We start from the raw sequence: 15,360 nt of genomic DNA on the forward strand, positions 1-15,360 counted from the left end.
GGAATCAAACCGTTGGGAATTCTGAAAGCGCAACCGGTAACAATTGGTACGCAACCATTTTTATTGGATTTTGTGGTCATTCCATTAAAAAGAAAAGGCTATGATGCTATTTTGGGACGGGATTGGTTGGTGCAAGCAAAAGTAAAACATGATTGGAAACGCAATACCCTATCAATGGAGCGCGGAGGCAAAAGATTCATAATTGACCTGCACACACAAATGGTTGGCGAGGAGGCAAGATTGTCAGATTCTGACAGTGAAGGCGAAAGTGATGACGAAGGAAAGAGGAGAATGGAACCGGATGAAGGAGGAGTATTGAGACTTGACGGAGGATCGAATGACGACGACCTGGACTCGGTGAATGGCCTTTACCACTGGCAGATAGAAGACTACGAACTCTTTCCGAGTTGTAATATGCTAAGGGGCGACGAAGATGAGAAAAAGGAGGAAAACGAATGTCCGGAGGAATGCAGGGAAGTGGAAGAAGGAAAAGCTGCCATGGCTGAAGCTGAGGGGAAGAACATACAGTCTAAACACAGAAAAACGAAAAATCCCACTGTCCGGTACATGGTGAATGGACCACGCAGAAAGAAAAGGTTAAACCGCAGCATAAAATTAGTGGAAGGGCACCAACAGCAAGGAAATAATCCAGTTGCGCGACGACCGCAGGCACAGTGGGCGACGGGGGTGGCATAGAACAAACGTAAGGCGTACGACGGTCAGAATGAAATCAAAGTGAAAAAGTTTAAGGGCAGATGGGTTGGACCATATCAGATTCGAAAGGTCGGCGACAATGGAGCGGTCAGATTATCAACTTTGGACGGGCAGAAGATACCTCCGGCAGTCACCAAATCCAAATTCAAAATATATGGTGCTAGGAAGACTCCGTCGCTGTCACAGGATGGCCAGCTGACTCCGTCGTCGTTGCAGAATGGCGACGCCTGGAGGCAAAATGGAGGTACCTTTGTTATTTGATTTCTTTTAAGAGGAAAAAAAAAAAAAAAATTTTGAAAAAGGGCCGCGGACAGACAATCCCGCGGGCTCAAAAGTCCTGCGGGCAACTGTTGTCCGTGGGCAGACAAGCCCCGCGGGTAGACAAAGCCCCGTGGGCAGGGAACCGACTGTCCGCGGGTTATTAAAAGCCCCGCGGGCAGATGTCCGTGGGCTTAACATTTTATAATCCTCGCCCAGTTAGCCGCCGGCGAAAGAAAGACCACGGGTGAAGACAGAAAGGCTGTGGAGAGAACAGAAAAGCCGCAGGGAGAACAGGAAGGCCGCGGGTGAGGACAGAAAGGCCGTGGAGTAGGATGCGGGCGCCAGTCAGAGGTTCAGTACTATTAAAAAAAAAAAAAACAAAAAAACAAAAAAACGTCGACAGAATCAAGTTGTTCAGAATGAGTGACAGACGATGCCAAAGGGAAGGGGACGCATCCGTGGTTGCGAGAAAGAGTGCAGAATCGGCAGATAATGATAGAAATGGTGTGATCCGTGCATTTCTGTGTGGATTGCGAAGTGTTAATTTGGTCTTGGCGGCGAGGGGCGCTACCCCTCGACCCCGCCCTGTACTACGAGACCCCGCGGGGGCGCTGCCCCTCGACCCCGCCGGGGGCGTTGCCCCCTGGACCCCCAGTCATGGCGGATAGCAGTCGTGGGAGTCTGACCAGTTGAGAAGAGTTGAAGTTGCTGCAGGCATGGACTTTCTGTGTACCAGAGGCAGTGGGAGCAGGTGTTGGCTGTAAGGCTGTCTTGGTGGATGCGTAGAGAGCTCGGGAGGAGCTGATCATCCAATTGGAGGCAGTGCAGCGACACTTGGCTTAGGGTACCGAGGAATTGAAAACAGAGAAAGCAGCACAAGTGGCTATCAAGGTCAGCTTGAGGAGACAGTATTGTGTTAGCAGAGGCTACAGATGTAATGGGATGAATGTGGAAGTGATGTGACAGAAGCAGATTTCTCTTGTTGTAGTCACTCTATTAATGTATTTTGTTTGTTAATTTGTCTCAGATATTTTGTCAGTCGTCAGGAGACGACTTTTCTTTTTGGGGGGATGGTGTTAGCCGACTGGATGGTTCCGGCGGTATTTTGTATTCTGTAGCCGACGGTCTGGCGATGTTTCTGTAGCCGACGGTCCGGCAATGGTTCTGTAGCCGACGGTCCGGCGGTGTTTCTGTAGCCGACGGTCCGGCGGTGTTTCTGTATTCTGTAGCGGATGGTCCGACGGTAAATAGTTTGTAACGGATAGAATAATTGTGGCCGACGGACTCCTTCGGGAAGGTTCGGCAGTAGTATTTATATCCCGTCTGGAATCATTGTAAAGCATCATTATTCTACTATTGCGAATATTATTCTGCTATTATTGTCTGTATGTGTTGACTTCTTTACCTGTACGGTAAACACATAACTCAATCTTTCAGCAAGACAATTTCTCCCAGCCACAGGAAACATAGTTAGGGAGATATAATAAATATTCAGAATATCATAAATCACTATACCTCAACAGTGAATTGCCCACTCAACTTCAGACTCTTATACCACAGCAAGGGTGAAGAAATCCGAACTCAAGGAAAAAGCTACAAAGGCAACAAAAGAAAATTAATTTTCAAGCTAGCTTTTCCCAATGAAATGAGCTTGTATTTATAACCTCCAAATTCCCTCTTGTTGCCAAAATGTAACTTCACTCAAGAAGTTTCACCACACAACATTAATTAGAAGCTTTCATTAGATTCTCTCACTTGACTTGGCTTAACTAATGAATAAATGACACTTTCCAATGATAACTCAACTCTCAACTTAAGTGAAATTAAAAAGTTAAATTATAACTTTATAATAAGCCATTTACTAATTAATAATAATTTGGCCACTAAAAATATAATAACTCCCAAAATACTCATCATTTAAATATGCCGTCTGAAATAGGAGTCATACCTATTATTTCTCCATGTGACCAAATGCACTTTCCAAAAATAGAAAGGGACTATCTCGATCAACACCAACTTACCACAAATAGTAAGTACACAAGACTAAGCCCAAACGAAGTCCAATCTGAGCCAAACGAAGACCAACCTGTAGCTTATTGAGATGTGGAGAAGATAAGACTCTCCCAAGCCAAGCCACTGCCACAAAAGACCCTCTATCCACAATAATTAGCCTATGAGGATCACAATAATAGGCTAATCCCTGAAACTCTGATGCAAACAAAATTAGGGACATTACATTTAATACATATGTTTTAAACATAGGCTATTAAACACAAAATTCCAAACACTTGATCATAATGTTTAGTATTGTTAGTTTGAGCCAAATTGGGTTCTTTACGCAGAATCTAATGTACTCAAAGCCATTTGGAAGAGTTGGCATTATGTCTGGCATTTGGTAACTAATAATAGCTTGTGTGACAACATAATTTGTAGAGAGAGATACACTTGGTGGAACTTATATCATGGGGTCAAACCATTTAGTGGGCCAACAAAGGTATTAGAAGCTTCTCTGATATTATTCATGAAAACAAATTAATCTCCTAGGGAGAGCTAGCTCATAAATCCGATGTCCCCTCCTCTCATTGGAGAACTTATACATCTTTGAGGGAAGCTTGCAGGACTCTTAATCTTCCTAGACAATGTTGTGAAGAGGCTGTTAGGATTGACCTATTCAAAAGGTCAGATGGCACTCCCTCCCCACAGATCAAAGCCAAGCTCATCTACAGATTTCTCTCTGACTCCGATGATATTTTCAGTCACCTCAATGACACTTGGAATCTTGACCTTGACCCTTCATCTCAGTCCAAGCACATGATGCGATTATGGCACAGCCCCATATAACCCAAGTTGGCTTGTGTCCTATGGCACCTCTTTCTTCAAGAAATACCTATTAAAAAGCCCAATCAGGAACTAGATATATGCTCCTTTTGCAGATGTTGTGAATCAATGAATCATATGTTTTTTGAATGTTGTTTTGCCAAAGAGATCTGGGGTATTTTGGGGTTCACTGTCAACTATGATTTCAATTACCTTAATGTGTTATCTGGAAAAAAATTGTGTCAGTAAAAGTAGCAATCTCTTTTGGTCAATCTTTTCTGTTTATATTTTATGGCAAATTTGAGAGCTTAAGAATGATGCTGTTTTTATTGGTAGGGCTAGGTGACTTACCGAGTCTCTCTGAAGACTCATTATTTATCATATCTTTGCAGGTTACTGACATTCTCAAGCTCAAAGAAGAAAAGCTCCTGAAGCTGTTACAAGAAGGTAAAGCGGACATACACAAAGGGGATGTTGCATATGGATATACAACTGTTGTTACAAAGGAGGTCAGGGATGAATTTGATATCACACAGAGAATTCTTGGAACAAATCAGCGCAAACAAGAGAAAGGAGAATCAGTCACAAGCCAGTCCTTCTAGTGCTCCTATAGCTCCTCCTGTAGCTATTGTTCCTGCTAGACCTGATGCCGCCTCTTCATCACATGCTTCAGTTGCTGGTGTTCCAAAAGCCACTAAGAAGGGGTGGTATAAGCTGGCTTAAGTAGTCTATATTTGAAATATGCAGCAGTCAGTTTATATTGGTGATTTTAAAAAGAAGCCTTGTAATAGTTATGAGAGATACAGTCTGAAAAACTCTCAATTTTCTTTTTTGTTGTTTCAGTAGCCATGACTTGATACAGCAGATAAACAGGTGATCCTTTTTGTATTTTGCACCTTATAGTTAATAGAACAAAAATTCTATATACGGTGTAGTTATATTATCTAAAATTTTAATATTTATAGTGAAAGTATCCTTTACCTGTTTTATATGTTGGTCATATGAACATTAAAAACCCAAAATATTGTAGGCAAGAGCCTACAACAAAAAGGTAAGTTGTGAGCCTCTTATTTTGGAGGTCTTGGCTTCACGTCTACTCGAGCTTAACACATGATAATAATTAATATCAAAAAATAATAATTTAAAATAATAAATAATCAAGGCTTCAGCCCATTACCTATAAAAAAAAACCCCAAAACATTGTTCCCATCTAATGAATCAAGAATTAGACCATTTCTAGGATATAAGACAACTTAAAACATAGTAGAGATAGCCCTGATGCTTTGGGACTCAAATTAGGAGTCAATTTGTGGCACCAATGCATGTCATTCGTATTCACTAGTCATTTCTGTGAGTACACAGATTTTTGAATCCTACAAAAGAATGGCATTTTCAATAATCATGTTTGGCCCTATAGTAGCTAAATATGAGAAAGTTTTAAATCAGAGTATCTGGAAACATCTTTATTCCTCCCTATGTGCACATATCCCAGTATTCGATATGGTCTGGATCATAGTTTAAAAAGCCGGCGATATATCGCCAAAATCGCGGATTATCGCGCGTCTAAAATGTGGACGAATTAAACGCGCATTATATCGGGTCCGAGTTTTTAATAAACTCGCAGCGGTTTCTATCACAATATATCGCGAATAAATCTAAAAAGCGGCGGATTAATTCGTTGACTGGGGTCAAAGAAAATTAGGTCTTTTCAACTTTTGGCCGCGCCTTTACATACGCCAAAAAGAGCGCCGTCGCCGTGAATCGCAATCACTAATAGTAGTCGGGACTTGGGATAGCAATCGCAGTCGCAGTGATAGCAAGGTCTTCAAAGTTCAAACTCCCGTCGCCGTGATTCCAAGGTAGCCGCAGTTGGAGGTCGGGATTTGCTTTGTAGTCTGCCGCGTCTTCTCTCCAGGCAGGGTTCTGGGTTCGTTTTTTTTTTTTTTTTTGCTGATTTAATATTTGAATTTTTCGTTTTCCATAGTTCATTGTGATACTATATTAAATTTTAATATATATTATTGTATTTAGTTAAATAAAAATTATTATAAACAGATTACAAACGTATTCTTTTTTATTTGGATTAAATGTATTACAAATGTATTATTTTTTATTTGGATTAAATGTAATATATAATATGTATTACCAACAAATTAGAATATAATAAATTAATAATAATATATAATAATAAAATTTTAAAACAATAACTTATAGTCTTATATATAATAATAAAATTAATAAATATAAAACTTAAACTTATATATAATAATAAAATTATAAAACAATAACTTATATATAGTAATAAAATAGTATTAGTGTAAATTTAACTTTTATATAATATTGTTTTATTATTCTATAAATATTCGACTTTAATATTTACTATTTACCATATTTTACTATTTCACTATTTTACTAAATATTAAATATTAATCGCTGTAATGTAAAATTGTAGCTTATTAAATTTTTAAAAAATTAGCAGATACAAGATAAAATATAAAATCTAAATTTAAGTAAGGATATTATTTAAATGTGATTTGTGCTTTATAGATTCATACTATTTTATAAATTGCTACAAATTGTGTTTGATCTTAAACTAATCTAATATTTGATTTTTCATTTTTGTAACAGGATGACTGGTGGTGGCAGAGCAAAGGACCCTTTATGGAAACATGGTATTGCAGGAGCAAACAAAGGAGATATCTAGTGTATCCATTGCTTTAAATGCATGACTTCAGGGATAAGCCGATTGAAATATCATCTTGCAAAGATTCCATGCAATGATATTACACCGTGTCTAAAGTGTCCAGAAGAGGCTACAAGAGAGGCTATGGTAAGCCTTCAACAATATGCACAAAGTAAGGTAGCAAAAAAGAGGATATTCGAGGCCATGGCAGCCCCAATGGAGACTTTTAGTTCTACAGGATCACAAAGAGGTGGAGAAAGTTCTGCTTCTATTGGGCCTCGGATACGGGGATCGGGAAGTGTGAGTGGGTCTTTAGCAGATTTTTGGGTTCCACGTAACACTCCTGGTGCTCAACCCGGCTTACTAGGTACTACATGGAACAAAGAGATGCACGAACAAACAAAAGTGGCAATTATGAGATTTTGGGTCCGGAATAATCTTTCCTTCAATGCTTTATGCAGTCCATCTTGGGATCAAGTGGTAACTTCCATTTCTTTGTCTGGTAAGGGGTTCAAGTCCCCAACTCCCTATGAGGTGAGTGGGCCGTTGTTAGATGACGAAGTAAGAAACATTCATCAACTTGTGGAAGAGCAAAGAAGAGTTTGGGAACAGAAAGGTTGCACTATTATCTCTGATGGGTGGACCGATGGCAAGAATAGGACACTCATCAACTTTCTAGTTGCTTCAGGGGGGCAGTTGGTATTTCTAAAATCAGTTGATGCCTCTAATCAAGTGAAAAATGCAGAAAATTTGTGTAACATGTTGGATAAGGTGGTAATAGAAGTGGGAGTGGCTAATGTCATCCAGATTGTGACTGATAATGCAGCTGCATATGTGGCAGCCGGTAGACTTCTGATGGAGAGACATCCTACATTGTTTTGGAGCCCTTGTGCTGCCCATTGTCTCGACTTGCTTCTTGAGGATCTAGGGAAACTGAGCTGGGTGGAGAAGGTGGTTGAAGATGGAAGGAATATTGCGAAGTACATCTACAATCATACATGGGTCTTGAGTCTTATGAGAGAGCACACTAGTGGTAAGGATCTTGTACGAGCAGGGGTCACACGCTTTGCTACTAATTTTCTAAATTTGCAAAGCATATCAGAGACATTGTTAGACCTCAGGCGCATGTTTCTTGATAAGAAATGGTTAGAGAGTCCTTATGCCAAGAAGCCTGAAGCAGAGAAGATTGTGAGGATTGTGTTTGATGGTAGCTTTGAAAAGCTAATGAAGGAGACCCTCAAAGTAAGTTTTCAAATCTTAATTGATGATTTAAAATTTAATTTTGAAATATTTTCATTGGCTGATTTTGTACGTCTTATTATGTCTAGGTATCAGAGCCGTTGGTGAAGGTTCTACGAATTGTGGATGGGGATAAAAACCCCATGGGGTTTCTATATGAGGCTATGGATAGCGCAAAAGAGGCCATTCAGCACTTGTATAGGTCAAATGAGACCAAATATAGACCCATATGGAACATCATTGATCGTAGGTGGAACCGACAACTCCACCAACACATTCATGCAGCTGCCTACTACTTGAACCCCAAGTACTATTTCTCCGACACTTTTAAAGCAGATGCAGAGGTTCAAATTGGCTTGGACACATGTATTCGAAGATTGGTTGCTGATACGGACCTCCGAGACATCATACTTGATGAGTTGCAGAGCTACAAGAGGGAAGAGGGGCCATTATTTTCTTCTCCTGATTGCAAGCGTAGGAGATACACCTTGCAGCCAGGTAAAAAAGAACTTGCGTTTAATTTTATCATACCATTTATTTCGCTCGTGAAATTTATTGGAAGTTTTATCGCATCATAAATGATTTTTTTAAACCTTGCAGATCTGTGGTGGGAAGATTATGGTGCCACAACACCTAATCTTCGACAACTTGCCATCCGAATTTTATCGCAGCCTTGTAGTGCTTCTGGCTGCGAGAGAAATTGGAGTACTTTTCAAGACATACACACAAAGAAACGTAATAGGTTGACCCAAAAACGCCTAAATGACTTGGTCTATGTGAAGTACAACCTTCTCTTGCACGAGAAGAAGGTGAAAGGGCAAGCTTCATATGCAGCACTAGACTTGGATGACATTGATCCATATTCAGCAGATTGGATTGCTCCTCCTGATGGTGAGGGTGTAGATGAGGATGTGGGCGAACCTTTATTGACAAATGAGCAGCTAGCTGAGTTTGAGATGGAGGCAGATGACTGGGATGCAGATGTGGCAGCACATGAGGTGGAACCTCAGCTTGGTCATCCATCAGAGGCTTCTGTGGAGCGTGAGGCATCTACTAGGGCACCTGTTGAGGATGTTGCTACGGCAACTACTTCAACACCACTCACCCAGCAGCAACAATCTTTTTTGAGTTTTACTCGTAGACGCAATTTATGATTGCTACTTTTAGTTTTCATTGATACTGAAACTTGAACTTAATATGTATTCAGAAGTTGTAGTTTCAAACTTTCATGGAGTTTGATTGCTATATGTATTGAACTTATTTATATTTTGATGTTATACTTGTTTTTCAGTTTATGATTCTAATTTCTATTACTATGTTGATCCACTAAGTTTTAATTGCTATGAAATTATGAATTATTGTTTAACTTAGAACTTTGCTTCATATATGGTAGATATCTCAAATCATTATATGTTCTACAAATTTAGTGTGTATGTTACTCTGTATGCATTTTTAAGAATATTTTAAGAAATTGTATATTTTCAAATGTTCGATAAAAGTGCCGATTTATTGTCGAAATTTTTGCCGAGTTTTTGCCGATTCCGATATTTTCAAAATTTTTGGGTCAGCCAAGATATTGCCGATACCGAATTTTTAAACTATGGTCTGGATACACGTCAAATACTGTAGTCACATGGACCCAAAAAGGCTTAAATTTCTAAATGTATTGGATACTGTGTGACTTGTTTTGTTGTTTTATTTGATGTAAATCTTCCTAAATTTTATTTAAAAAGAACATCACTCTTGCAATTTTTAAATGTTTTTTGGTATAAACAAAACTTACACTAAATGAGAAAGACGAATGAAATGTTTCTCTCTTTCACTGACCCATTGTTTTGGGATAGATATCTTCCAATGCAACTCTTCTATTTTTGCATATTGTAAATTTTTTATTTAACTTTAATTTTTATGCAGCAATTATGTGTCTATATTGTTTTTGAAGTAATGAAAAACTTCTCTAATAACTTCAGCAATTTTGTTAAATATATAAGAATGTATTTTTTTATGAATATTGTAACCAGCCATACCCATATTGGGGGTCTTGAAAAATGGACATATCTTATCGGATATCTTATCCATATATATGTCCAAACAACTTTGGCAAAATACATCTCCTGGATATTCCAAATACAAAAATGCAAACTTTGCAGCATGTAAATACTAAAAAAGATAATAATTACTTCGCGAAAGCCTTCTCTATTTGCACCATACACTTGTTTTGTATTATAAAATAAAAGGAGATGTTACTGACACTGTAAAGGAATTTTGATTGGAAAACTTAAAAAATAAAAATATATTAATCAGGTTTTATGAGGAATATAATAACTATACTGAGATTCATAGGAAAAATCTGTAAAATAAGACAGCATACTGATTTTCTCGCGAACAAGAACAATGTACTCATCACTGCCCTCATTCTCCAAGCATTTGAGAACCTTCTTGTACATGTTGAGGTGAGGATGTATACTTGAACTTTCCAACCAACAAAGAATCTGTGGTAAGGTCACAAGTATCGAATATGAAGAACAGCAACCATCAGTTATCCATAACAAAGAAAAGATCACAGTTGAAAAAATGTTATGCTCTTTCAAACAAAAAAGGGTACATATAATTCGAAAGCTTCACCCATTCATCTATACAAAAATATTAACAATTTGCTGCATGAATGATCAAAAGTAAAATGGTCTTTTACTCTATGGAATGTGATTTATATTATTTTCAATACAAATTTCTGAAATTACAAGCACTCAAGAGTTAGGTACTTAAAAATTGAGGTTTTCAGTTAAGCTTAGTCACTCCAATTACAATTATTCAATCACAATTGACCAAATACACTCACTTTAATGGGGCACTATCCAAATTGCATGCATCAGACGAGAATTTGGATAATATACTCAATAATTTAGATTTCTCTCGTATATTATACTTATTAAAGTACTGATCTCTGCCAACTTGTACCATACCACACTCACCCGTGCAATTTTAGACAAAATACCACACTCACCCATGCAATTTTAGACAAACCACACCACATTGCACTAGAATGCATAGATGTCACATCATCACCGAACACGTTTCAGCCTTGCAACTCCGCAACAGATGATTGGTGCCATCTAATGCAACTGCTAATCCCAGACACAGCTGAATTGGACCAATAGAATTTTATTTTATTTTTAAATGTACCTTTTCATAGCCACAAAATGTGAGCAGAACACTTGTCCAAACAGCCTCTAATTGGAAGATAAACCACTACTCCTATAGGCAGGCATCAGCCATTACTATAACCTCAAATATTTTTTGACTGTCATATACATCTGTAGAACATGTAGATATGAAACATTAGGTAGAACCATATAACACCAATCCAGAGATCAGGGATAACTTTAACAAACCCCCTCCTGGGAAAATTTCTAAAATCGTGGCAAATCTATCATCACTTCCAATGGAAAAATAAATTTCAATTGGCGAATTTTTTTCCAATGTTCGGATTTTGGAAAACTTTAATTTTAGTGGTGATTTTACTCTGACCATAGTGAAGTTTCGTAAAATTGAGGCGAATTTTCCCCTTGTAATAGAAAAAAATATATAATATAAGCAGTGACTTTTTTACTTGTTCTGGAAGAATATATAATGTATGATGCAATTTTTCCCGTTTAATGGATAAAATATATATTGTATGAGGCAATTTTTCCCATTTAATGGAAAAAAAAATGTATGAGAAGATTCTTCCCTTCTAATGGAAAAATTGTATATTGTATGAGGTGATTTTTCCCTTCTAATGAAATATATATATATATATATATATATTGCGTTGGCAAATGTGTACTATGAGACAGCGAATAAGGTCATATCATCTACAAATAGCATGTGATTACTAAATGAATCAATGGCTAGCAATTGATTGTATGCTTATCAAATTGGTTGTTGGATAAAAATCGAAGAATATTAATTGTTAATAAGCAAATGAGGTATCAAAAGGATGACACGTAAAGGTGGTAGATCAATTGTATCATTCACGACGATAATTACCTTACGTGGAATGTCTTGTTGCATTTATGACAGCATGACAAATAGTAGAAAAAACATCTTTTAAATGCAGACATGCTGCTTGACATTATCAAAAACGTGGTTGATTGTCAGAATGGGTCATGTGGTAGAGGGATCGTCAAATGAAAATCCAAGCCTTGTTGTCAACCTAGACTTGACTCTAGAGGAGGATGAGGAGAAGAGTGATGTTATTACCAGGCTTATGGAAGCTTTGCAGGTTCTCTCTGCTAATCCCAGGGATGCCATGAAAGAGTTGGAAAAGGAGTAGGAAAAGGCAGAGCTCCAAACTATGTTCATTGAAATGGGTATCAACCCTGCTAATTTTGAAGAACATAGAAAATGTGGTGGAAGACTGGAACTTCAATGATTTACGCGAAGAATCATTGGTTCATGGTTTATTTTGTAAAACATATTGTCGATTTTTTTTTTAAATATAATGTTTGCAAGCTTGTCGCTTCCCTTTTTGAGGGAAACTACAACTGTTGTTGGTATAGTGTGTGTGTGCGTGTGTGTGTGTATGACAATGTAATGTAAAGTAGATAAAGAGAATAAAATGAAAAGCAAACTCCTTTTTAATATTTCAATTTTTTGTGGCATGATGTTTTCTTTTCAACTCTAATTCTTTTATAGTAATCAGATTATATATTTGATTATTACTTTCAAAACTTGCATAAATATACAGATTTAAGTTCTTGGATTCCTAATTTAATTTTCTAGTAAGTATTTTATTAGGATTAAAAGTTAGGGTACACCCGCTCTGGTATTTTAGGCCTAAAGAGCCTAGGTTTCAAACTTGTTGGCATTGTTATTGGATCCAACACTTCTTAATACATATTACATGTCATATCTCCAACATAGACCTAATATCTGTCTACTGTCCAATGATTATTTATCAACGATTGAAGGTTTATTTCAAGCCAAACATTTTGAATGGAACCTCAATCTTCTTCAAGTCTTTGGAATGGTGACACATCTCCTTCCACCCTGTTCTACTTGCAATGGACGTTAGATAGATGTCTTCCCACTATTACTGACATTCTCTCTTCCATCGGCTCTACACGCATAACTTATTTTTCGCTACAAACTTGCATTTATGGAGAAGATTTCCAAAGATTTGATCATTCAAAGCAATTGAACTGGAAGGACAAAGGCCCCCGAGCTTATTTATATGCAATCCAACTTCTTTCTTCGTGATTGCTAATCTCGTATTTGGTAGTCAATAGTTAGGTAGTGGTACTACTCGATAAATTTTGGCTTGGTTTAGTTAATTGGTCTAGTAGCCATTGCTCTGTAGGTAATTTAATTTGTAGTCAATTAGTCTCATTTAGTTCATTTATTGGTAATTACTTATTTCCTCCTATTTACATAAATTGAGAATTGATATGGACATTCCAATTCATCTAACATGCAAATTGGAAGAGAACCAAAAGGCTTTTTAGGCCCCTGCCCTAATGAAAACCTCGAGTCAATTTGCAATGACGTTGGGGACGTTGTGCCTTTCATCAATCATGTTGTGAAAATGGTGTTGGGCCGCGAGTTTGTGAAGAATGAGAATAGGTACCGTGTCAACACAGGCATTACGTCCTGTTTGCTAGCCTCTCCTCGACCTCAAAGGAGAAAAGGTCAATGTTTTGATGCTCTTGAGGAAGACTTTTAAAGCATAATACCTAGGCACCAACATTGAGGTTGTTGCTCATCAGAATTAGGGGTGGAGATTCCTTGGGCAAGTGAAATCCACAAGCTTTTAAAACTTGGCCGGAATGTGGCCCTGCAACAATTTCTGTTGGGCCTGAAAGCTGCACAGTTGAAGTGCCATAGGAAATGGGTGCAAATTGGTAGGGATTTTCTCCAAAAATTGTTTTATCTAGATGAAGTAGAAGGAAATGACTGCCTTCAAGAATTCACAAACTTATCATGTCTGATGATTTCTTGTTAATGTTTTTGTTTGGTTTCTATTTTTTATATCAAATTACCTAAAGATTGTAATTTCAAAAAATACCAATGAAAATTTTGCAGTTCCATTTAAAGTTATGTTTTATTATTTTGCTGACTTTTTCAATGTTTTCCCATTTTCTAAATTTTCCTATAAATTTGTAAGGAACATAATATAACATTTAACATTGAATTAAATTAAAAGATTGAGATTTAACATTTAGCATGCAATTAACATTTAATTTAAGTAACAAATCATTTAATTCACATTGTTATTAAGTTTATGCTAATATTAGTGAGACCCGACAACTATTAGATCACCACAGATCAACGATGTTAGTTGTATTTTGAACCAGAGGAGAAATACAAAACTAGAATTCCCAAAAACACTTCCAAAATGTTTACACATATCCACCATCACTAACTACTAATGATGATTACATGTAAGAAACCAAAATGATCACCTTTCGTTCAACTTAGATCAATGACCCAAGATGAATTTCGAACAAATTTGGGGCACACTCAACCAATTTCGTAATGTCACCTACAAAGAAGACACGTGTCAACTGTAATAACTTTACTATTGCAATCACTTTTACTTAAAATTAACAAGTTATTAGTACTTGCCTTTTAGGCAATACTATTGCATTCACTTTTTTTTTTTTTAAAGTCATTAGTGAATCAATTTTCCACCTATTAGATTCATTAGTTTTTCAAAAATCATTTGAGGACACATATCTAGTAAGTGCTTTTAATGGATTTGTCCCCTATTTTATAAAATCTTTCAAGATTTCATGCACCATAAAATTAGAATATTTTCATATCCATTCTGACAATCATTCTCATTATAAAATTAGCTTTTAATATATTTATACATAAACTATTTTATTTTAAAAAATTAAAAATGTTCTATTATATTTAAGAACTATTCTATTATTCTATTATAGATATCTTATATTAATTTTTTTAACAATAATATAGAACTAAGAAGATGATATTGTTATTTAATTATTTTAAAATTAAATGCTTACATTTATAAGGGTTATTTTTGGTTTTTATTAATTTCATTTAAAATATGATTATTAAAATATCTTAAATTTGCAAAAAGAACTTCTATATAATCTATAAAATATCTATAATATTATTTACCTTGTGATTCATACCAATTATGCTTTTACTTACTAACTACAACAATCACTGTTTATTTATATAACTAATTACTATTAACTTAATACCCAACTCCTAATCAATCAAGCAATCTAATTAAATTTCAAATTTCAATTAGTTATAGTTTTGTGAAATACAATTTTTTTTATTATAATAATTATTATAAAGGCAAGTACTAAGCCATTACATGGGCCATGACACTTGTTAATATTCATAATAAATTTGATCCATCTTATGAAAGAATTTTTTATTTTATATTTAAGAATTTATTATTTATTATTTATTAATAACTTAATAGCTATTATTATATTAATTTATATTTTAACATGACAACGATTAGATCACAATAAATCAATGGCATACCGTGTGTGAGTGTAACTAATCACTATCCATATTGAGTTTGACATGGTACAAATCATAGGGACACATGCAATGCAACATCTGCATCATTTACAATGTACCAAAAAGGGGACACTCCAACCACTATTGGATCAACAAAG

General features: G+C 36.3%; 2 protein-coding genes across 9 annotated transcripts in view; one reads left to right on the forward strand and one right to left on the reverse strand.

The window, feature by feature from the left end:
* LOC149535344 (uncharacterized) overlaps positions 1-15,360 on the reverse strand; it is a 238,626-nt gene that overhangs the window by 33,628 nt on the left and 189,638 nt on the right. For all 8 annotated transcript variants that reach the window (XM_089807869.1, XM_089807868.1, XM_089807867.1 and 5 more), the window contains exon 9: positions 10,086-10,206. In XM_089807869.1, coding sequence (XP_089663995.1) covers positions 10,127-10,206 — 80 coding nt within the window. In that variant the 3' untranslated portion in view covers positions 10,086-10,126. Of the gene's footprint in view, positions 1-10,085; positions 10,207-15,360 lie in introns of those variants that run through there.
* Positions 6,518-8,868, forward strand: LOC149535345 (uncharacterized). Its single transcript, XM_089803486.1, has 4 exons — positions 6,518-7,717; positions 7,804-8,212; positions 8,315-8,449; positions 8,585-8,868. The coding sequence occupies exons 1-4, from the start codon at positions 6,518-6,520 to the stop codon at positions 8,866-8,868; spliced, it is 2,028 nt and encodes a 675-aa protein (XP_089659612.1).

The sequence above is a fragment of the Cupressus sempervirens genome, chromosome 10 (assembly GCF_028749045.1).
Source record: "Cupressus sempervirens isolate cs-2001-9-10 chromosome 10, ASM2874904v1, whole genome shotgun sequence".
NCBI classification, from domain to species: domain Eukaryota; kingdom Viridiplantae; phylum Streptophyta; class Pinopsida; order Cupressales; family Cupressaceae; genus Cupressus; species Cupressus sempervirens.

What these genes read in the sequence shown, in the direction of transcription:
- LOC149535345 (XM_089803486.1), top strand. Translation starts at nt 6,518, where the DNA reads ATGACTTCAGGGATAAGCCGATTGAAATATCATCTTGCAAAGATTCCA. An exon ending in TAATGAAGGAGACCCTCAAA is followed by an intron (nt 7,718 to 7,803) that starts GTAAGTTTTCAA and finishes TATTATGTCTAG; the next exon opens with GTATCAGAGCCGTTGGTGAA. An exon ending in AGACATACACACAAAGAAAC is followed by an intron (nt 8,450 to 8,584) that starts GTAATAGGTTGA and finishes CATATTCAGCAG; the next exon opens with ATTGGATTGCTCCTCCTGAT.